The sequence below is a fragment of the Lagenorhynchus albirostris genome, chromosome 8, assembly GCF_949774975.1.
Source record: "Lagenorhynchus albirostris chromosome 8, mLagAlb1.1, whole genome shotgun sequence".
Classification (NCBI taxonomy): Eukaryota; Metazoa; Chordata; class Mammalia; order Artiodactyla; family Delphinidae; genus Lagenorhynchus; species Lagenorhynchus albirostris.
Genome location: NC_083102.1, coordinates 4,897,123 through 4,919,915, shown reverse-complemented (window position 1 = coordinate 4,919,915; position 22,793 = coordinate 4,897,123). Strand labels below are relative to the sequence as shown.

At 41.4% G+C, this 22,793-nt stretch overlaps 2 protein-coding genes across 2 annotated transcripts in view; one reads left to right on the top strand and one right to left on the bottom strand.

Annotated features, from left to right (window-relative positions):
* The window catches only part of KMT2C (lysine methyltransferase 2C), a 294,229-nt gene that overhangs the window by 236,605 nt on the left and 34,831 nt on the right, over nucleotides 1-22,793 (bottom strand). The gene's annotated exons all lie outside the window — the stretch shown is intronic.
* LOC132524058 (hsc70-interacting protein-like) lies at nucleotides 19,200-20,437 on the top strand. Its single transcript, XM_060155879.1, has one exon. It carries the CDS (start codon nucleotides 19,229-19,231, stop codon nucleotides 20,243-20,245), a length of 1,017 nt encoding a protein of 338 aa, XP_060011862.1. The 5' UTR covers nucleotides 19,200-19,228; the 3' UTR covers nucleotides 20,246-20,437.

The window sequence follows — 22,793 nt, the reverse complement described above, 5'->3', positions numbered from 1 at the left end:
ACATCTAGGGGATGCCGCTACTCAGTGCACAGCACGGCCCCCACAAGGATCAGCCAGGGACGAGAAGCCCCCCTAGGCGTCTGACCAGCACAGTCTGCTCACCCTTCCTGACTGCCCAACCCATGTTCCTCCCATTTTCTCCTATTTCTACTACAATAGGGGCCTTAAAATATCTTAAATTCACAACATAATTTTAATAATTTGGCAAGTGAAACTAGACACACCATGAATCTCAAGATTTGGTTTTTAAAATTTTTATAAGCTACATTTATTTTAGCAGAGCTTTTAGAAATAAAATTGTCTTCCTCTCCTGATATCTATTCTCCAAAACTCAGGCTAAAAGCTTTGAGTAATGTGTGTTTATCCCTTTCCTTTTGTGTGTTCCTACTGCAGTTAATCACCACATTCTGCCACCTCTTTCCATGTAATGCTTCACCTTCCAACGTATCCCCTTCTAGGCCCGGTGCCACCATCTGAACTATTTCACTCGATGTTTTCTCTGGAGCTCTTGGCATTGTCTATGCCTCCCACCCTCCCTCCCTAGCTATCTGACTTGCTAACACTGCATTTTTCACCTGCTCAAAATTCCATAAGGTTGCCTACAACATACCAAATAAAAACCCAGTTCCTGAAGCTTGGCATTCAAGGCCATTTTTCAACTGGCCACAATCTGCCTTTCCAATTCTTTTTCCCACTGCCCCCCCCCCAAGAATATCTTTTTCAGCAAAATGAGTTACTGGAGCACACAAACAATCTTTCCAGATCAAAGAAACCAAAAGCCACTTGGGCTCCATTCAGATAAAAGATAAGCTTTCAACTCAGAATAGCTCTAAGGGATCAATTTATTGGGAATCTTATCTATCCATAGCTCTTTCTCATGAGAGGTAACCCCCTTTGCTCACTGTCCTTATTCTAAACACCCCCTGTACACCTCTCCCCCTCTCTGAACTCATCTTACCCTTCAAATTTACCATCCTTTTAAACAATTCTCACAATACCCGAAAGCAGAGTCATCTCTACCCCCACAACCTGCCCCACCCCATCCCACCCCTCTGGTCCTCAGGCCATTCACTAGTTCTCTTTTACATTCAGACAGATAAAATTGTGACTGATTCATCTGTAAGCTGAATGGGGGGCAGGAGGGGTATTTACATTCCCAAACCAATCTTCAATGCTCTTTTTTTCTTTCCTTCCAGTTTTATCAAGATATCATTGACATATAGCACTGTGTAAGTTTAAAGTGTACAGCATAATGATTTGACTTACATACATCATGAAATGATTGCTACAGTAAGCTTAGTGAACGTTCATCATTTTGTACAGATAAAAAAGAAAAAATGTTTTCCTTGTGATGCCCACTCTTAGGATTTTCTCTCTTAACAACTTTCATATATAACCTAGAGTGTTAATTACCTTTATCATGTTGTACATTACATTTCTAGTACGTACATTTATCTTGTAAACTAGAAATTTGTACCTTTTGAAGGCCTTCATCAAATTCCCCCTCCTCCTATTCCCCACCTCTGATAACAAATGGTATCTTTTTCTACAAATTCGTTTGTTTGATTTTGAAGTATAATTGATCTACAACACTATGATACTTCCCGTTACACAACATAATGATTCAATATTTCTATACATTTCAACATGATTACCACGATAGGTCTAGTTAAGATCTGTCATCATACAAAGATAATAATTATTGACTGTATTCCCCACACTATAGATTTCATACCTGTGACTCATTCAGTTTATAACTGGGAGTTTGTACCTCTTAATCTCCCTCACCTATTTCTCTCATCCCCTCACCCCTCTCCCCTCTCCCCTCTGGCAACCACCTGCTTGTTCTCTAGATCTATGACTCTGTCTTCTTATGTTTGTTCATTTCTTTTGTTTTTTAGATTCCACATATAAGTGAAATCATATGGTATTTGTCTTTCTCTGTCTGACTTATTTCACTTAGTATAGTACCCTCTAGGCCCACACCCATGTTGTTGCAAATGGCAAGATTTCATTCTTTTTCATAGCTGAGTAATATTCTACTGTGTATATATATCACATCTTCTTTATCCATTCATCTACTGATGGGCATTTAGGCTGCTTCCATATCTTTGACTATTGTAAACAGTGCTGTTATGAACACAAGGGTACATGTATCTCTTAAAGTAGGTGTTTTCATTTTCTTCGGATAAATACCCACGAGTGGAATTGCTGGATTGTATGATAGCTCTATTTTTAATTTTTTGAGGAAACTCCACACTGTCTTCCATAGTAGCTGCACCAACTTACATTCCCTCCAACAGGGTGTGGGGGTTCCCATTTCTTCACATGTGCACCAACACTTGTTCTTTGTTGTCTGTTTGCTAAGAGCCATTCTGACAGGTGTGAGGTGACACCTCATTGTGGTTCTGATTTGCACTTCCATGATGATTAGTGATGCCAAGCATCTTTTCATGTGACTGTTGGCCATCTGTATGTCTTCTTTGGGAAAATGCCTATTCAGTTTCTCTGCCCACTTTTAATTTGGCTTGTTTGGTTTTCTGATGTTGAGTTGAATGCGTTCTTTGTACACTTTGTATATTTTGGATATTAACTGCTTATCAGGTGTATCTTTTGCAAATATCTTCTCCTACTCAGTAGGTGGCCTTTTTGTTTTCCTGATGGTTTCCTTCACTGTGCAAAAGCTTTTTAGTTTGAATAGTCTTTTTTTTTTTTGCTTTTGTTTCCCTTGCCTGAGAAGACATATGCAAAAAGATACTGCTAATACCGATGTCAAAGACCATACCTGCCTATGTTTTCTTCTAGAAGTTTTATGGTTTCAGGTCTTACATTTAAGTCTTCAATCCATTTTGAGTTTATATATTTATTGTGTGTGTTTGTATATGTTATGAGAAAGTAGTCCAGTTTGATTCTTTTGCATGTAGCTGTCCAGTGTTCCCAAAACCATTTACTGAAGAGGCAGCCTTTTCCCCATGGTATATCCTTGCCTCCTTTGTTGTAGATTAATTGACCACATTAAATGTGGTTTGTTTCTGGGCTCTCTATTCTGTTTCATTGATCTATGTGTCTGTTTTTGTGCCAGTACCATACTGTTTCTGGTTACTGTAGCTTTGTAATATAGTTTGAAATCAGGGAGCATGATCCCTCCAGGTTTGTTCTTCTTTCTCGAGATTGTTCTGGCTATTTGGGGTCTTTTCTGTTTCCATAAAAATTTTAGAATTGGGCTTCCCTGGTGGCGCAGTGGTTGGGAGTCCGCCTGCCGATGCAGGGGACACGGGTTCATGCCCCGGTCTGGGGGGATCCCGCGTGCCGCGCAGCGGCTGGGCCCGTGAGCCATGGCCGCTGGGCCTGCGCGTCCGGAGCCTGTGCTCTGCAACGGGAGAGGCCACAGCAGTGAGAGGCCCGCGTACCACAAAAAAAAAAAAAAAAAAAAATTTTAGAATTATTTGCTCTAGTTCTCTGGATAATGCCATTGGTATTTTCATAGGGACTGCACGGAATCTGTAGATTCCCTTGGGTAGTGTGGTCATTTTAATAATATTAATTCTTTCAATCCATGAACACAACTGTACATCTTTCCATTTGTTACTGTTGTCTTCAATTTCTTTCAACAGTGTCTTATTGTCTTCTGAGTACAGATCTTTTACACCCTCTCTTTGATTCAATTATAAATGGAATTGTTTTCTTAATTTCTCTTTCTGATAGTTTGCTATCAGTGTATAGAAAAGCAGCAGATTTCTGCATATTAATTTTGTATCCTGCAACTTTACTGACTTCATGGACGACTTAGTTTTTGGTTTATTTTCTATTTTTTCTACATGTTTTCCATACATGTATGTATACATACATAATTCGTATGTGTATGTAAAAAATATACACCACTGTTTGTAAACCTTAAATTAAGATGGTGGGGCATTTTTATGTTCTTTTGTTGATGAACATTTATAATTTAGATGTATTAATTTTCTTCTGATACAATAAACATTTTTAACTCAACTACTTATAGTTGAATGGCAGTCTTACAAAACCTAAGAAACCTGGGTTTAACGTATGTGTGAGAAAAAATTTTTTCGGTAGGAATGCTAAAACATCTCCCCCCCCACAGTTCAGGGATCAAACTGTATCATCAGCCACACTGGGGATTCTCACTTTGTCATGGGATAGGCGGCTACTAGACCAGAAACCCTGGGAAAGACTATGTTGATATAAGGCTAAGGGGAAGGGTCAGAGGCCTGGAAACCCTGGGAGGGGAGGGATTATATGACACATGTTATGGGGACTGCTTGGTGTGCATTAGGCACAAAGCACAAACTCGGATGAGGCCGAATGCTCAGGTTCCATCTCACCTCTGCCTCTTACTAGAGTATAACCTTGAGCAAGTCCCTTAACTTCCCCTGCACATCTGCTCATCTGTACAACGGGGACAGTAGCATGCTAGGAACAGTGCCTGGCACCACAGTTAAGTGCTCGTTAGTCATCTACATTTCCTGTCATCATTTCTCCTATGATGCCTAGCACTGTACTGCCTGGACAGCAGCAGTGACTTCTCAACCACTGCAACCAACCCCTTTTTTTTTCCAGATAGCCTCCTTTCTAGCCTTGACAGTTACCCAAGCTCTGAAAAGAACAAGAGCCAGGACTCTAGAAGGAGGCCTGAGGCAGAGAGAGAGAGAGAGAGAGAGAGAGAGAGGAAGTGTGTGTGTGTGTGTGTGTGTGTGTGTGTGTGTGTGTGTGTGTGTGTGTGTGTGTGTGTGTGTTGGCGGCAATGGGGGAAGAAGAAGGGAGCAATATAAGCATTTCAGAAAAGGGCACCATGAGTCACTCTCCACAGTGGTGCCAAAGTGATCCTCGTAAGATGTGTTTCTTATGTCATTCACCTGGATAAAAACCTTTCAGTGTCCCTCCATGGCCTTCAGAGTTAAGTCAAAACTCTTCCTTCATCGACTTAAAATCCCCACCATCTCTGCAGCCTCCTACACCAAGCACACTCGGGTCAGCCATAAGAAATCCCCCACAGTTACAAATGCACTCACTCCCCAGAGCCTTTGCACATGCTGCTCCCTCTGCCTGGAAAGGAATCACCTCCTCCAGAAGCAAACTGCTATTCAACCTTCAAAACTCAGCTCAAGATCAACTACAGAGCTCTTTCCCAACCTTCAAGCTAAGCACCTCTGTTACATGCTCCCCAGTATGTGTAGAACACTATTTCTGCCACACTGTACCGGTCCCCTACCAGCCGGTGACTGTGGTGGAATCTTGCCTTTACCTGTTAATTTTCAGATACTTTCCTGCACATTGAGTTATACATGACAAAATAAGAATAAGAAAAACCTATCAAGCACAGTTGGGAAATGCTCATGAACCAACTCATTACACCACAAACTGATAAAGAAAGAGAAAGAATCAAACATTTGTCCTGCCTCTCCTATATAAACTGTTACACTAGGCAACCAAACAACAGGTGAGGGGGATTTTTCTCTTTATAACAAGCATTCCAGCTAATAAAGTGAAGGCATAACAGAACATCACCACTTTACAACCTAGTAAATGAATCAGACCCAGACACTGGTCATCAATAGCTGCCAGTATCACAGAAAGACACAACCAGACATTATGTGCCTCCAGATGAAAGAATGCACTGCAACATGAGCAGCAGTCACGGAAAATAAAATGGAACTCAAATCTGATCAAGCCTCTAGCTCCAACTACGTACACTTGACCCCTGAATCACCCAGGTTTGAACTAGGCAGGTGCACTTACACATGGATTTTTTCCAGTGAATAAGGTACTGCAGTACTATACAATCTGTAATTGGGTGAATCTGTGGAAGCAGAACCACAGATACGGAGGGCTGGCTTTAAAGTTACACACACACACACAAAAAGAATTTACACACAGAAATTCAACTGTGCAGAGGATTGGCATCCCTAACCCCAAGGTTGTTCAAGGGTGAACTTGAACTTGGAAATACAGAGACTAGAAAGACATGTTAAACCTCAGGGATACAATCAGCAAAATCCAAACAGCAGGAAACTCTCTACAGGGCAAATAACTTGTTCCTTCAACAAATAAATGGCAAGGAAAAAAGGAGGTAGCAACCTATAGAGTAAAAAAGACTTAATCACAATGTGTGGGCCTCATTCAGCTCCTGATTCAAACAAACTGGTTTTGTTTTGTTTTGTTTTTAAATTGAGACCCCTGTTAAACTGAACACTCAATATCTGATGGTATTCTGGACTTTAACTGTTAACTATTTTTAGGTATGAGGGTGGTATTTGGGTTTTCTTAAGTCTTTACTTTTTAGAGATACATTCTCAAATATTTATAAATGAAATTATGCCTGCAATTTGTTCCAAAATAACAGAAGAGGAGAAGGGGGTAACAGTATAAATGAAACAACATTGGCCATGTGTTGATGACTGTTTAAGCTAGAAGATGGATACTTTGGGGTTCATTATACTATTCTCTACACACTTGGATATGGGCGAATTTTCTCTAATAGAAAGTTAAAAAAAAAACGGGTGGAAAGGGAAAAGGAGTGACTATAAGTCTACTGAATATAAGGGCAAGTGGATGGAAGGGAAAAAGGATCACAGATGGAGGTGGAGCAACTTGAAAGAAATTATTTTGGCACAAAGAAGACCTCTGCTGAAGAAAAGACACCAAGAGAAGAAAGATTCAGGACACAGCAGGGTCCAGGGGGTTAAATGAAGCTGTGTTTACACAAGACTTTCAGTAGAGCGCACTAAAAGCACAGACCCTGCAGTGAACACTGCCTGGCTTCAAATCCTAACTCCATGTATGACTCCATCTGTGCCTTAGTTTCCTTGGATGTTAAAAAGAAAAAAAAAAGGATGGTAACAGTCTTTACCTTAGAGGACTTCTTAAAGAATTAAATGAATGAATACAGTTTTAATATACAGTTCTCCTAAAACAGTGCTTCATAGCAGTTCTCAACAAATGTTAACCATTCCCCTCATCATCACCACCCTCCTACCTTCACAGACGGAAACACAGAACCCCCCCCACCAAGAGGTAAAGTGACTTGCTTAACAACAACTTTAGAACCATCTTCTAGGCTGAGTACTTACTGCAAAGACTGGCTGGCTATTCACCAAACGCATTTTCCCTGTCCTCCTGGGCAAGCAGCGAGGCTACATTTCCCAACCTCCCTGCCATGTGTCTGAGTTCCTGACGATGAAATGTGGGCAAAAGTGCTGGATACCTCTTCACTACTCCCAGGCCCTACCTCCAAAGCTCCCACACAATCCTGCACCCCTCCCTCCCCCATCTGCCAGGTGGATATCAATGCCCAGGGCAATCTTGGAAGTCATGTGTAGAAGACATCAGAGAACAGATTGACTCAAGTCCCAGTAGAATAAACTATTATTTTCTTAAGCCCCTGAGATTTCAGGGTTTATCTGTTACAGCAGCTGTCATAATTTCAACTAACACAGTACTTTTTATGGACCCATCACATCAATCATCACTCCTCATTTTACAGACAAGAAAACTGAAGCAGGGAGAGGATCATGGTCACACAATTAATTATTAAGTGGTACACCCAGGATTTGAACTAGCACTGCATTAATACAGAGCTCAGGCTCTTAAGCATCTTCTAAGATCATAAGACCAGTAAGTGGAACCAGGAGTGAACACATTTAATACAGAATTTTGCTATGCATTCCTTTAAAAAGAAAAATCACTCTCAGAAGAATAACTGCAGAACAGTGTTATCTTACAGCAAAAAGATAGAGATCAGCTCCCAAAAGTTTAAGTGGGGTTTTACAAGAGACATCAGAATAAGATATTTTTAAAAGACCATGTACATTAAAAAGACCAAACTCCGTTATGCTTGCAAATAGGCATATATAGTACAAGTTTTCAAAAAAATATTTTTTCTTTTTTTTTTGGCCACACCGTGTGGCATGTGGGATCTTAGTTCCCTGACCAGGGATCAAAGCTGTGTCCCTGACGTTGGGAGTGCAGAGTCTTAACCAATGGACCACCAGGGAAGTCCCACAAGTTTAAAATTTTAATTCAGCCTTTCCTATTAGATTTTACCCGAGCCATCCCTACTGACAATTATATAACATGATTTAATAATATTAGTAACTTTTAAAAATAGGATTCAGGGGGACTTCCCTGGTGGCACAGGGGGTAAGATCCCACGCTCCCAATGCAGGGGCCCAGGTTCATCCCTGGTCTGGGAACTAGATCCCACATGCATGCCGCCACTAAGAGTTCGCATGCCGCAACTAAGACCCGGTGCAACGAAAAAAAAAAAACTAATTAAAAAAAAAATAGGATTCAGTAAATGGAAAAACACTATTTCAATTATCACTGAATTGTACCTACATTATTAATCAACATGTACCTATGAAAAGATGTACAAGATACACTGTTAAGCAAAAGAAGCAAGTTACAGAACAGTGTTTACAGCATAATTCCATTTGTTTTCAAAAAATACATACCTATATCTTTCCTTTTTTTGTTTTTCCTACATACATACATCTCTTACTTACAAATGAAAAACATCTGGAAAGAAATACAAGAAAGTTTCCAGTGATTACCTCAGAGGAGTAGACCTGCACTTGTGATTTATACCTTTTGTTAGAGTTTGAATTTATGATGAGGACGTGTACTGTTAGAATTAGAAATACTTTAAGACATACCTATGATTTACAGTAATGTAAACTGATCAAACTCCCCAAATCCCACATTAGCATAATATGTAGAGTGAAGCGTCCAGGTTGGGAGGGAAAAAAAATGTAGCCCTTTATAATGAATATATCATTTGGTCAATTTCACTCATATACACGTATATACATGTGTTTACACATCTGTAAGTAAATCTCTTTTAATACATTTAAAAACACACACACAGGACTCCCCTCGTGGTACAGTGATTAAGAATCCACCTGCCAATGCAGGGGACACGGGTTCGAGCCCTGGTCCGGGAAGATCCCACATGCCACAGAGCAACTAAGCCCGTGTACCACAACTACTGAAGTCCGTGCACCTAGAGCCTGTGCTCCACAAGAGAAGCCACTGCAATGAGAAGCCTGCACACCACAACCAGAGAAAGCCAGCGCGCAGCAATGAAAACACAACGCAGCCAAAAATAAATAAATACATAAATGTATTTTTTTAATACCAGTAAATATTCAAACACGTGCACGTATTTCTTACATATACACCAAAAAAATTTTGGTAGGACAGACCCCAAACTAATGACCACCTGAGAGAAAAGGAAGGCAGGACTGGAGAGAGAAATCGGAGAGAAGTCTAGAATTGGGCTGAGCAACACAGTAGCTACTAGCTACATGTGACTATTTAAACTTAAATTAATTAAAATTAAATACTATTAAAATTCAGCTCCTCAGTCCCACCAGCTCCATTTCCAGCGGCTACCACAGTGAAAAGCATAGATATAGAGCATTTCCATTACTACAGAAAGCACTACTGGACAGCACCGGTCTAAAATACAGCAGAAAGACCTGGATGAAGCCTGACATAAATTTTAAAAGAAGGCAAGACGATGAAGAAAATGTACCTTTCTACCATCCCTGAAAACTGAAAACACAAGAAAAAAGCAGAAATTATGTACAAAGAAACTCAACAACAACAACAAAAAAAAAGAGTTACATCTTCAGGTGGTATCTACCCAGACTAGGTTAAATTTCTTTTTTTACTACTAGATTTAGAATAAAAAGGTTTATTTTTTTCACAAACCAGTCTGGTATTTGGGGGACAGAGGGGAACCCAACAGTAAGCATTTTACAACCATCTACTTTAAAACATACAATGGCATTTCTCATCATTTTCTCATCAGAAAAGATTATCCTCAATGATCTCTCCTTGGTAATAATGGTATTCTTACACTTAAAAATAATAAAAGTGGGGAAGTTTTAATTTATAATTCGGATTTAGATTTATAGGATTTCATCTGAATTGGTTTACAATACTAAAAACGTATAATCACAGAAACTTAAGCCCTAAATAGGTTAAAACAATTCTAATGGGCCTGCTTTGACAATTCCATTAGTATTATAAAACCTGCTCTACAACTTTAGCTGATGCATGAAACTTCATTTTAGAAATTCATTTCTAAAACTACCATATTTTGTTGAATACTGTCCCCAGAATTCATGTCCACCTGGAACCTGAGAAATGTGACCTGATTTGGAAATAGGGTCTTTGCAGATGTAATCAAGTTAAGATAAGGTCATACTGGAGTAAGATGAGCCCTAAATCTAGTATGGCCAGTGTCCTTATAAGAGGGTAATTTGGACAAAGAGACACAGACATACAGGGAGAAGGTCTTGTGACAATGGAGACAGACTGGAGTGATGCAGCTGCAACTCAAGGAACACCAAGGACTGCCCAGCAACCACCAGAAACTAAGAGAGAGGCCTGGAGCAGATGTGAGACAGTAAATTTGTTTCTGGTACTCTGTTACAATAGCCCTAGGAAGCTTATACAACTACCTTCTTCCCCAGTGTAACAGGCTAACTCAGAGTGCTAGCTAGATTCCTTTCCCCATCACCAGAAAAGTATCTCAACGCCATGTAACAGGTTCACTAATTCAGCTTTTCCTACTTAAGTATAATTGAAAATGAAAAAAAAAACCTAGTTCCTGATACCAGAATATATCTTTGGTCCTGAGACAAATTGAGGATATTCCAATTCACACTCAAGAGATTATCCAAGATAGCCATTTAGTAGGGGAGGAAAAAATAAAGAATAAAAGCTCACCAAAACATTCACAGTAGCATCATTTTAAAAATCAAATGAGTGCAATACTGAGGTATCCTCCCTTACGTGTGCTTACGTAAGTTACCAACAGCATGTGCTGTGGATCCCAAGTCAACCCCTTACTCCAAAATGCCCTCCCTTTTTTGTTTCCCTTTAACCTCTCCCCACTACCACCATTCCTGCCACTGTCTCCCTCCCATAAATCTAGCCTTACCTACCTCTAAATGTCCATCATTCCTGAGCCCCGCTTCCTTCCTCTCTGATACCATACACGTTACCTTCTTTAGAAAGTCTCGTCAGTTATTCGTGCCTATTCTTTCTCTTGTCTCTAATTCACCACAGAACCTTCTGTAATCTGGTTAACAAACCCACTATTCCAGAGAGCAGATAGTCAAATCCATCAGACACTCTCTAAGTCATCTTTATCTCACCCCACAGTTATTCCTAGAACAACCGACACTACTTCATACACAGACCTGCTAGAAATCTATCTCCTGGCTTCGCTGGCCAACTTTACGGTGTTTCCTTCTGACCACCAGTGAAAATACTAACGCTCCCTGGAATACAGCTCCCAACTGCTTCCTTTCACTAGACAGGTTCTTATGCCCTCAACTCCCACCTTCACAGCGGGTCTGGGCTCTAGTCCACACCCACCCTCCACACATCCACATTCCCGGTGAGCATCTTCGCTTGAATGGAACATAGGCACTTTTAGTTCAACAGATCCACAACTCAACCTGTCATCATCTGACTTCTACCCAAATCTGTTCCATCCGCCTAGAAACTTCAATCATTTCACTTTTCTCCCCTTCCTAAATAAGTCCTATTAATTCTACCTCTGAAACCTCTTTTCAGTCTGTTGCCTCTCTGTCATCCCCCGAACTGTCTTCTTCCAGGCAGTCATTCCTCTCTCACCTGCCAACACCCAACCACTTCCAATCTCCCTCGTTTCTCCTCCACACCAATGCAGATACTTTGAAAATGCAAATACGATGCTGCTCCCCTTCTTTCATCCTTCAGTGGTGGCATATTGCAAGCCTTAGAGACAGATACACAAACTTCTTAAAAAAGAAAGAAAGAAAGAAATACAAACTTTTTTTTTAATAATTTATTTATTTATTTTTGGCTGTGTTGGTCTTTGTTGGTGCACGCGGGCCTTCTCTAGTTGTGTAGAGTGTGGGCTACTCTTCGTTGTGGTGCGCGTGCTTATTGTGGTGGCTTCTCTTGTTGCGGAGCACGGGATCTAGGCTCACGGGCTCAGTACTCATGGCACACGGGCTTAGTTGCTCCGCGGCATGTGGGATCTTCCTGGACCAGGGCTCGAACCCGTGTCCCCTGCATTGGCAGGCAGATTCTTAACCACTGTGCCACCAGGGAAGCCCCACAAACTTCTTAATATGGCATAAAAGACCCTTCATGATGCAACTTATGCCACCAGCTCAGCCTCATCTACTGTCGCTCCTCTCCATGTTATACTTTCACCATATTTAACCTTTTATCATCCCCTTCAAAACTCTCTGCCTTTACATGTGCTATTCCCTCTGCCTGAAATACTCCTTGGACGGTCCTTACAAGCTTCAGTTTAGTGTTACCTCCTCTAGAAAAGCGTTGTGTAAGTCTCAGGGTACAAAGAGCTCCTCCTCTTTTCAGGACTCAGAAGCCTGTCCATATCTCCACTTGTCTCACCACCCTTGCTGGTTCACCCAACTTTAGGGCTGATTGGCAGGGATCTCATCTTATGATGCTGCATACTTCCAATGCCTAACAGAATACCTGACACAGCAGTAAGTACGCAGTAAGGACTGAATGAATAAATCAAACTCATAGGTTGACACACACACAAAAAGTTTTAGCTCGTCAAGGACTTAAGACAAACATGAAACTAGTCAACTTTACATTAAAGAGGCTTTCGTATATTGGTATTTACATAAACTCATATATACTACACACACACACACAAATATACCATCACGTCTGGTTCCATATAACAAGTTGATTTCCCCAACCTAGCACAAACCTACAGTAGTAATTCTTTGCTGCTATGTATACTGTTCACATTAAGTTCAAAGAAACTAATTTAATTACCCATAGTTATATAACTTCATATGCTCACAGATATACGAACAGGAACTTCTTCTGGAACTATATAAATACAACAGTCACCAGCAGTTTCAAGGGTAGGGCAGTTACGGGCTGAACTGTGCTCGCCCCAAATTCACATGCCGAAGCCCACACGCCCAGCATCTCAGAGTGTGACTGTATCTGGAGATACAGCCTATAAAGATGTAATGAAGTTAAAAACAGTGTGTTAGAGTGAACCCGAATCCAGTATGACAAATGTCCTTTTAAGAAGGACACAGTGGCACACAGTGGTGGCACAGTGGTTAAGAATCTGCCTGCCAATGCAGGGAATACGGGTTCGATCCCTGGTCCAGGAAGACGCCTCATGCCGTGGAGCAACTAAGACCGTGTACCACAACTACTGAGCCTGTGCTCTAGAGCCCGCGAGCCACAACTACTGAGTCCACGTGCCGCAACTACTGAAGCCCGCATGCCTAGAGCCCATGCTCCACAACGAGAGAAGCCACCATAATGAGAAGCCCGCGCACCACAACAAAGACCCAACACAGCCAAAAATAAATAAATTAAATAAATAAATTTTTTTTTTAATTAAAAATAGAAATAAGGGCTTCCCTGGTGGCGCAGTGGTTGAGAGTCCACCTGCCGATGCAGGGGACACAGGTTCATGCCCCGGTCCGGGAAGATCCCACATGCCGCAGAGCGGCTGGGCCCATGAGCCATGGTCTCTGAGCCTGCGCGTCCCAAGCCTGTGCTCCACAATGGGAGAGGCCACAACAGTGAGAGGCCCGCGTACAGCAAAGAAAAAAAAAAAAAAGAAATAAAAATTAAAAAAAAAAAAAGAAGAGGAGATGAGAACACGGACAACACAGAGGGATGACCTGGTGAGGACACAGTGAGAAGGCAGCCACCTGCGAGCCAAGGAGAGAGGCCTCAGAAGAAACTCAACCTGCTGACACCTTGATCTGGGGCTTCCAGACTCCAAAATTGTGAGAAAATAAGTTTTTGTTGTTTAAGCCACCAGTCTGTGGTATTTTTTTATGACACCCAAGCTAATAGAGGGGGCTTCTGGTTTATAGAATTTAAATTTCTTAATCACGTACATGGAATTTTTTTAAGCCAGCAAGGGTTGCGTGAACAGTGAAGTTGTGGATGTTTTCATTTTCTTCTTCACGCTGGCCTGTATTTACCACCACCACCCCCCAAAAAAAACCATTAAATTAAATGATATAAGAAAATATCCTAGACATCAGAGTTTACCATACACTGGCCACAAAAACTACATTTTATCTTACTATTTATCATTTGAAACAAAATAATGTACTATGTTAAAATACGATATTTTTAATTTTTACCAGCTCCAAAAGGAACTGGTGGAGGTAGAAACTGGAGAGCACTGTTGTTACACATCTCCCTGGAGATTAGAGAACCAACAGTTATAACAAGTACAGAACCTTCCTGTGTTTGTGTTCAGTCATTATAGAAGCTAGGTAACACATAATAGACCCTGTGACTTAGGCACCTTATACATTATCATTTAATTCTCATAACAACCCAGTGCAACTGAGATTGAGTCCCCCATTTTTCAGATAAGGAAACTCAGGCTCAGAGAGGCTAAGTAACTGGTCAAGGTCATACAGTTAGGAAATGGAAAGTACTGAGACTTAAGTCCACATGTCTTAAAATCCCACGCTTCTTGATACTAAGAGTCCTTGAATGCTTAACAGGTATATATTAAACATCTTCTGTATGCACTTGGCTAGACAGAGCTCTGACCCAAGAAACACAGTCACTATTCCAAGGACTTAGAATTTCCTCTTTAACACTTTGTCGAATGTCTATTTCTCCTAACTCCTCAACTAGATTTTAGAGCTCCTCAAAAGAGCTGTAGTAAAAAGAGAAAAACAAAGAGCTTTGAGTCAAAGTCCTGGAAAAATTCTGGCTTTTTCCCACTTACATAAATTAACAAGCTGGATTCTTCATCAGTAAAAGGGTTGTGGATTAAGTAACATATATGAAATTGCTGGGAAGAGTGCCTGGCGCACAGTGGATACTAAATAAACATTAAGGAGACATGAATATTCATTTACAGCCTTCACAGAATGCAGACCCAGAACTCAAACTTTTTATTTCACCAATACTCTGATTCCTCCAATGGCCTCTTCGGGATTCAAAGATTCCACTCATCATCACTCTCTCTATCCCACCCATCTACACTACATACCACTTAACATTCAAAGCAGAAAAACGAACATTCTGTATCTTCTTTATACCATGGTCTTTTAGAGTAGTGGTCTCCAAAGCAGAATGCACATAACACACTTAAATGTCCCAATCACAGGCCTGCAAATCCTACAACTTGAGATTAATAAGGAATGTGAAATTTAGCTCTCCTAAAGTTTAGCAACCCGTATTAATATAAGGACTGTGATAGACGTACACTATTTATTTCAAAAAGAAAAATAAAAAGGATACAGATGTTGAGAGCAAGGATTCAAATTCTTACTAATGGAGGCATGATTCAAATATGTTTGGGACTTCCCTGGTGGCGCAGTGATTAAGAATCCTCTGCCAATGCAGGGGACATGGGTTCGAGCCCTGTTCCGGGAAAATCCCACGTGCCGCAGAGCAACAAAGCCCGTGCACCACAACTACTAAGCCTGCGCTCTAGAGCCCGCGAGCCACAACAACTGAGCCTTCATGCCACAACTACTGAAGCCCGCATGCCTAGAGCCCATGCTCCACAGCAAGAGAAGCCACCGCAATGAGAAGCCCACGCACCGCAACGAAGAGTAGCCCCCACTCACCGCAACTAGAGAAAGCCCGCGTGCAGCAACAAAGACCCAATGCAGCCAAAACCAAATAAATAAAATAAATAAATTTTTTAAAATAAATAATAATTTTTTAAAAAAGAAAAAGAAAACAAATGTAAGTTTGGAGACAACTGCTTTACAGCCACAATTGTATCATTAGTTATGGTTAAATTCAATGTGGGAACGATGATATACAGTATGTTGTATTTTTATTAACACTGAACACTTTACAAATGGTCCGAGCAATTTCGCAGGTCTGTGCCACCAATCCTTAAGTTGCTCCTTCTGCCTAGATACGCACTAGCACGTAACTCCTACACTTCTCCTATACATTCATCTCACCATGGAGTCTTTACAGATCCGCACAGTGACAGGTGGTTAGTAATCACTACAAATCTAAAGCTACAAGGTTCTAAGTCAAATTATAATACAGGGCCAATATAAGGAAAAATTTATGTACCTTTCTCTTGCTCTAAGACATAACTTCATTAAGAATAAAACAATCTTGGGCTTCCCTGGTGGCGCAGTGGTTGAGAGTCCGCCTGACGATGCAGGGGACACGGGTTCGTGCCCCGGTCCGGGAAGATCCCACATGCCGCGGAGCAGCTGGGCCCGTGAGCCGTGGCCGCTGAGCCTGCGCGTCCGGAGCCTGTGCTCCGCAACGGGAGAGGCCACAACAGTGAGAGGCCCGCATACCGGGGGAAAAAAAAAAAAGAAGAATAAAACAATCTTGAGACCTCCCTGGTGCTCCAGTGGTTAAGACTCCGCACTCCCAATGCAGCAATGCAGGGGGCCCGGGTTCAATCCCTGGTCAGGGAACTAGATCCCACATGCTGCAGCTAAGATCCCGCATGCCGCAACTAAAAAGGTCCCGCACGCAGCCAAACTCTAAAAAAAGAATAAAACAATCTTATTTACGATTACACTCCCCTCCGCACCTACTGGAAAAACATTCCTCTAGGCAACTTTTGATCAAAAGGCATACACTGTATTTAATATGCACTAAATTGATTTTCCTTGTAAATCTACACTTAAACAATTCCCCCAAAAAAGTATCCCGCACAAAAAAGGACATAAGTGAATGTGTATTTATTTTGAGCCCTAAATCCCTAAACTCCCAACAACTACTTTAACGGTGTTGTAACTCTACTTGAATTATGGTACAGAAACTAAACCAGTGACTCCTTAGAGAATCTCCTGATTTTAAGCACAGAACTTGGAACTTAGAAATTGTTCTAATATCCTACCAAAAGTATATTAAAGTGAACACTTTGGAAATAGAAAACTAAATATATTTTCACTTGCTTGCACTGAATTCCCTCTCTTGGCTATGCCTTGATAAGAAGTTATCATGCAACAACTGTAAATGTACCTCACCTATCTGTACCCACCCCCACCCCATGCATCAACACAAGGGAGCCTTGGAAAGGCCTGAGAGCTCCAGCTGAACTGTGGAAACGATCCAAACTCGTATACTCACAATCGGTTTTTTTAACAATGACGTGTGCAGAGGGGGGAAAAAACAGAGGTTTTTACAATATACCTTCCATAATACCTCACAGCTACTTCACAATGACCCTACTTCTCCACTTGATTAGTTATTAGTAATCAACCCTTAGTCAAAGGTAAAAACGAAGGGCTATGGAATTGTTCATCATTTCCTCTTAAGTCTCTTAAAGGCAGTGTTCTTAGAATTCCACATTCATGATCTCATTGAAAACTCAGGGCTGAATTAACTTGCCTCAAGTCACATCAGAACCACCACACTGTACAACTCCAGGAAGCAGCATTTGCATTGTGTTTGATGGGAATGCCATCCCTAGCACAACAGGAAGGGAGCTGTGCAATGAAGCGGTCTGGGTCACACCACTAGTAAGCAGTGGAGGTGAAGCTCAAAACCCTGCTGTGACTGAGGAGGAAGAGCACACGCCCCCCATGTTGGAGGATGGACAATTAATCATATAATAAAACAAAATTCTCTTGTTATAATAAACCAGTTATCAGCTTTGTTGGTGAAGGAAGGGAGGGAGTGAGGGAGGGAGAAGTCAGTAGACAATGACCACTGAAGAGAGAAGCAAGAAGAAACTGTAAGAAGAAAACCTTACTGAAGACTCTGCCTCTGATGAAGCTGCACATCTTCAGTGGTAGGAGGCAGTAACAGGAGAGAGATCTATGGGGCACAGAGGAATCAGGTGGTTCTGTTTTTCCCATCCACCCCACTGCTGCCCTTGCAAGACCCCAAACGAGTTTTATAAAGAATGACTAGCCAGCATTCAGGTTAAAATGACACTCGCACCTAGAGTAGGAAAAACTATAAATTATGCATCAGTCTCCGCATTCACCTGCCCCCACTTGTAACTTTGAAAGGATTCATTATTTCAAAATTAGAAAACTGATCTGAGTAAAAAACCTCATTAAAATATATGGCTTGGAAATATTTAGAATCTACTATTACAAGAGCTTATTTTCTTAACATGCAAAGAGTATTTACGAGTCACTTTAAAAAAAAAAAATGTTTTAAAAGGATGACCAACCCAACAGAAAAGTGGGCAGTGACATACGGATGCCACTACTGTTACCCAACCAGCAGCCACTCCACCCCCCACCCCACCCCCACCAACTTGTTCTTGCTGTCAGAGGCCACCTCCCATTATAAGGCCTCAGAGGAACAGATGTTGGCTTTCCCGGCCTCACTTGTACCTACAACAGGAATACATGGCCAATCACAGCCAAGAGGATCCAAGGGGAAATCTGCTGAGAGCATCCAGGAAAGGTTTTTGTTCCAAATAAAATAGACGTACACGAAGAGATAGACCACATCTTTACGGCGCTGGTCACATGGGCTACCAGAAACGTTAACATCACTCCTCTCTTCTTCTCACATCTCACACCCAACTCCTTTCAGATCCTTTCAGCTCTACCTTCAAAATATATACAGAATCACTTCTCTGACGTCTATCTTTTTCCAAAATACCTCTCACCTGACTGCTTGCAATATTTTCGTAACTACCAAGCCTGCTTCAGCCTTTATCCCCTTCATCCTAGTCTCAACACAGCAGCCAGCATGAACCTTTCAAAGTCTTAGTCAGATAAGGTCTGCCCTCTGCTCAAAAGCCCCCAAAGGTATCTCATCTCACCGGGAATAAAAGCCAAAAGATCTCACAATGGTCTACAAGGCCCTGCACGCTCTGACTTCCTGCCCCCCCTCTCTGCCAGCCATCACTCAGCTCTGCCACCCGCCCCAGCTCTCCTTCCAGGTCTTTGAAGGCGCCAGCTCACTCCTGCCCCGGGCCTGTGTGCTCGGGAGAGGCCCTCTGTCTGAGATGCTCTTCCACCGTACCTCTTGCCCTTGCACTCCTACTACCTTTCAGACTCCACTCAAAGGTCACTGCATTGAAGCCTTCCCTGATCACGTCATTAAAATAACCCAATTCAGCCTCGCCCTTCCCCCTGCATTGCTTTATTTTTCTCCGTAACACTTAACATTGGGCCTGGAATCAGGCCGCAGCCTCACCGCGCCCGCTGCCTCCGGACCATGGACCCCCCGCAAAGTGAGCGAGCTTCGAGCCTTCACGAAAATGTGCAAGCAGGACCCAAGCGTTCTGCACACGGAGGAAATGCGCTTCCTGAGTGGGTGGAGAGCATGGGGGGTAAAATACCACCTGCTACTCATAAAACTAAATTGGAAGAAAATACCAAGGAAGAAAAAAGATAGTAAGAAGGCGGAGGAAAACATAAAGACAGATGAACCATCAAGTGAGGAAAGTGATCTAGAAATTGACAATGAAGGTGTGACTGAACCAGACACTGATGCCCCTCAAGAAATGGGAGATGAAAGTGTAGAGATAACTGAGGAGATGATGGATCAGGCAAATGATAAAAAAGTAGCTGCCACTGATGCCCTAAATGATGGTGACCTACAGAAATCCACTGACTTGTTCACAGATGCCATCAAGCTAAATCCTCGTTTGGCCATTCTGTATGGCAAGAGAGCAAGTGTCTTCATCAAATTACAGAAGCCAAATGCTGCCATCCGAGACTGTGACAGAGCTATTGAAGTAAATCCTGATTCTGCTCAGCCACACAAGTGGCGAGGGGAAGCACACAGACTTTTGGGCCACTGGGAAGAAGCTGCTCATGATCTAGCCCTTGCCTATAAGACGGATTATGATGAAGATGCTAGTGCAATGCTGAAAGAAGTTCAACCAAGGGCCCAGAAAATTGCTGAACATCGGGGAAAGTATGAGCAAAAACGTGAAGAGCGAGAGATCAAAGAAAGAACAGAAAGGGTCAGGAAGGCTCAGGGAGAACACGCAAGAGCCCCGAGGGAGGAAGAGGCCAGAGGACAATCACGGGCTCAGTGCGGCTCTTTTCCAGGTGGAATGGGAGGGGGCATGCCTGGAATGGCAGGAATGCCTGGGCTCAATGAAATTCTTAGTGATCCAGAGGTTCTTGCAGCCATGCAGGATCCAGAAGTTATGGTGGCCTTCCAGGATGTGGCTCAGAACCCGGCAAATACGTCAAAATATCAGAGCAACTCAAAGGTTATGAATCTCATCAGTAAACTGTCGGCCACATTTGGAGGTCAAGCATAATGCCCTTCTGACAAATAAAGCCCCTGCTGAAGGAAAAGCAACTTAGATCACCTAATGGATGTCGCAATAATACAAACCAGTGTACCTCTGACCTTCTCAGGAAGAAAGCTAGGGTGCTTTGAAGATAATCCCTACCCCTCTGCCCCAAATGCAGCTGAAACATTTTTACAGTGGTTTGCCATTAGGGTATTCATTCAGATCATGTTTTCTTCCTAGAAATTAAAAACTTTAAACAATTTTTAAACCTTAAAAATATTTAAAACAAATTAAAATGGTGTGTTAATTACTACATTTTTCTTTACTAATCATTTTTTTTTCCTTTGAATTAATTAGGCAAGGAAGATACTTCAGTATGGAAGGTTTATTGTTCAAGTTTGAGTGAAATAAAGATTTATTAGTGGGAAGATCATTTAAGTAGATAAAGTTTGAGTTGGATATATGGTCACTGAAGCATTTTGATTTGTCTTTTTAATTGCTTTATTATTATTATTTTTAATGATTTGCTTTCATGAAACTACTGAGACACCAGTATTGCAGTAGGACCTGGGTAGGGACTGGAAGTACTTGGCAGGCAGCAGCAATCTTACTACATTTTCCATAATGTGTACCCTTGTGCAGATGCATTTAAATCTTACACTGTGGTGAAGGCATGATTTTTATACTGCTGCAGTAAAATTGGATTACTTAGTTCTGTTCTTGTCTGATACCTAAAATAAATGTTTCATATTTCCACATTAAAAAAAAAACACTTAACATCTTACTGAACATTCTACCTCCTTGCTCGCCTCCTCCCCTACCCCCACCAAACTGTAAGCTTTCAGAGGGCAGTAAACATGGCCTGTTTTGCTCACTGCTGTTATTTCCCATAGCTACAGACTACTCCTGGTAAATTATAGGTGTTCAATAATTATTTAAGTGAATTATTGAAGGGAATATTCAACAAGCTGAAGATTTTTTTTAACTTTATTGAGGTATAATTGCTTTACAATGTGTGTGTTAGCTTCTGCTTTATAACAACGTGAATCAGCTATACATATACATATATCCCCATATCTCCTCCCTCTTGCATCTCCCTCCCACCCTCCCTATCCCACCCCTCTAGGTGGTCACAAAGCACGGAGCTGATCTCGCTGTTCTACGCAGCTGCTTCCCACTAGCTATCTATTTCACATTTGGTAGTGTATATATGTCCATGCCACTTTCTCACTTCACCCCAGCTTACCCTTCCCCATCCCCATGTCCTCGTCCATTCTCTAGGTCTGCGTCTTTATTCCTGTCCTGCCCCTAGGTTCTTCAGAACCTTTTTTTTTTTTACGATTCCATATACATGTGTTAGCATATGGTATTTGTTTTTCTCTTTCTGACTTACTTCAATGCGTATGACAGACTCTAGGTCCATCCACCTTACTACAAATAACTTAATTTCGTTTCTTTGTATGGCTGAGTAATATTCCACTGTATATACGTGCCACATCTTCTTTATCCATTCATCTGTTGATGGAAAGTTAGGTTGCTTCCATGTCCTGGCTATTGTAAATAGTGCTGCAATGAACACTGTGGTACATGACTCTTTTTGAATTATGGTTTTCTCAGGATATATGCCAGTAGTGGGATTGCTGGGTCGTATGGCAATTCTATTTTTAGTTTTTTAAGGAACCTCCATACTGTGCTCCAGAGTGGCTGTATCAATTTACATTCCCACCAACAGTGCAACAGGGTTCCCTATTCTCCACACCCTCTCCAGAATTTATTGTTTATAGATTTTTTGATGATGGCCATTCTGACCGGTATGAGGTGATACCTCATTGTAGTTTCGATTTTCATTTCTCTAATGATTAGTGACATTGAGCATCCCTTCATGTGTTTGCTGGCCATCTGTATATCTTTTTGGTAGAAATGTCTACTTAGATCTTCTGCCCATTTCTGGATTGGTTTGTTTGTTTTTTGAATATTGAGCTGCTTGTATATTTTGGAGATTAATCCTTTGTCAGTTGCTTCATTTGCAAATATTCTCTCCCACTCTGAGGGTTATCTTTTCATCTTATTTATGGTTTCCTTTGCTGTGCAAAAGCTTTTAAGTTTCACTAGGTCCCATTTGTTTATTTTTGTTTTTATTTCCATTTCTCTAGGAGATGGGTCAAAAACGATCTTGCTGTGATTTATGTCATAAAGTGTTCTGCCTATGTTTTCCTCTAAGAGTTGTACAGTGTCTGGCCTTATATTTAGGTCTTTAATCCATTTTGAGTTTATTTTTGTGTATGGTGTTAGAGAGTGTTCTAATTTCGTTCTTCTACATGTAGCTGTCCAGTTTTCCCAGCACCACTTATTGAAGAGGCTGTCTTTTCTCCATTGTATATCCTTGCCTCCTTTGTCAAAGATAAGGTGACCATGTGTGAGTGGATTTATCTCTGGGTTTTCTATCCTGTTCCACTGATCTATCTTTCTGTTTTTGTGCCAGTACCATACTGTCTTGATTACTGTAGCTTTGTAGTATAGTCTGAAGTCAGGGAGCCTGATTCCTCCCAAGCTGAAATTTAAAAAGCAGGAA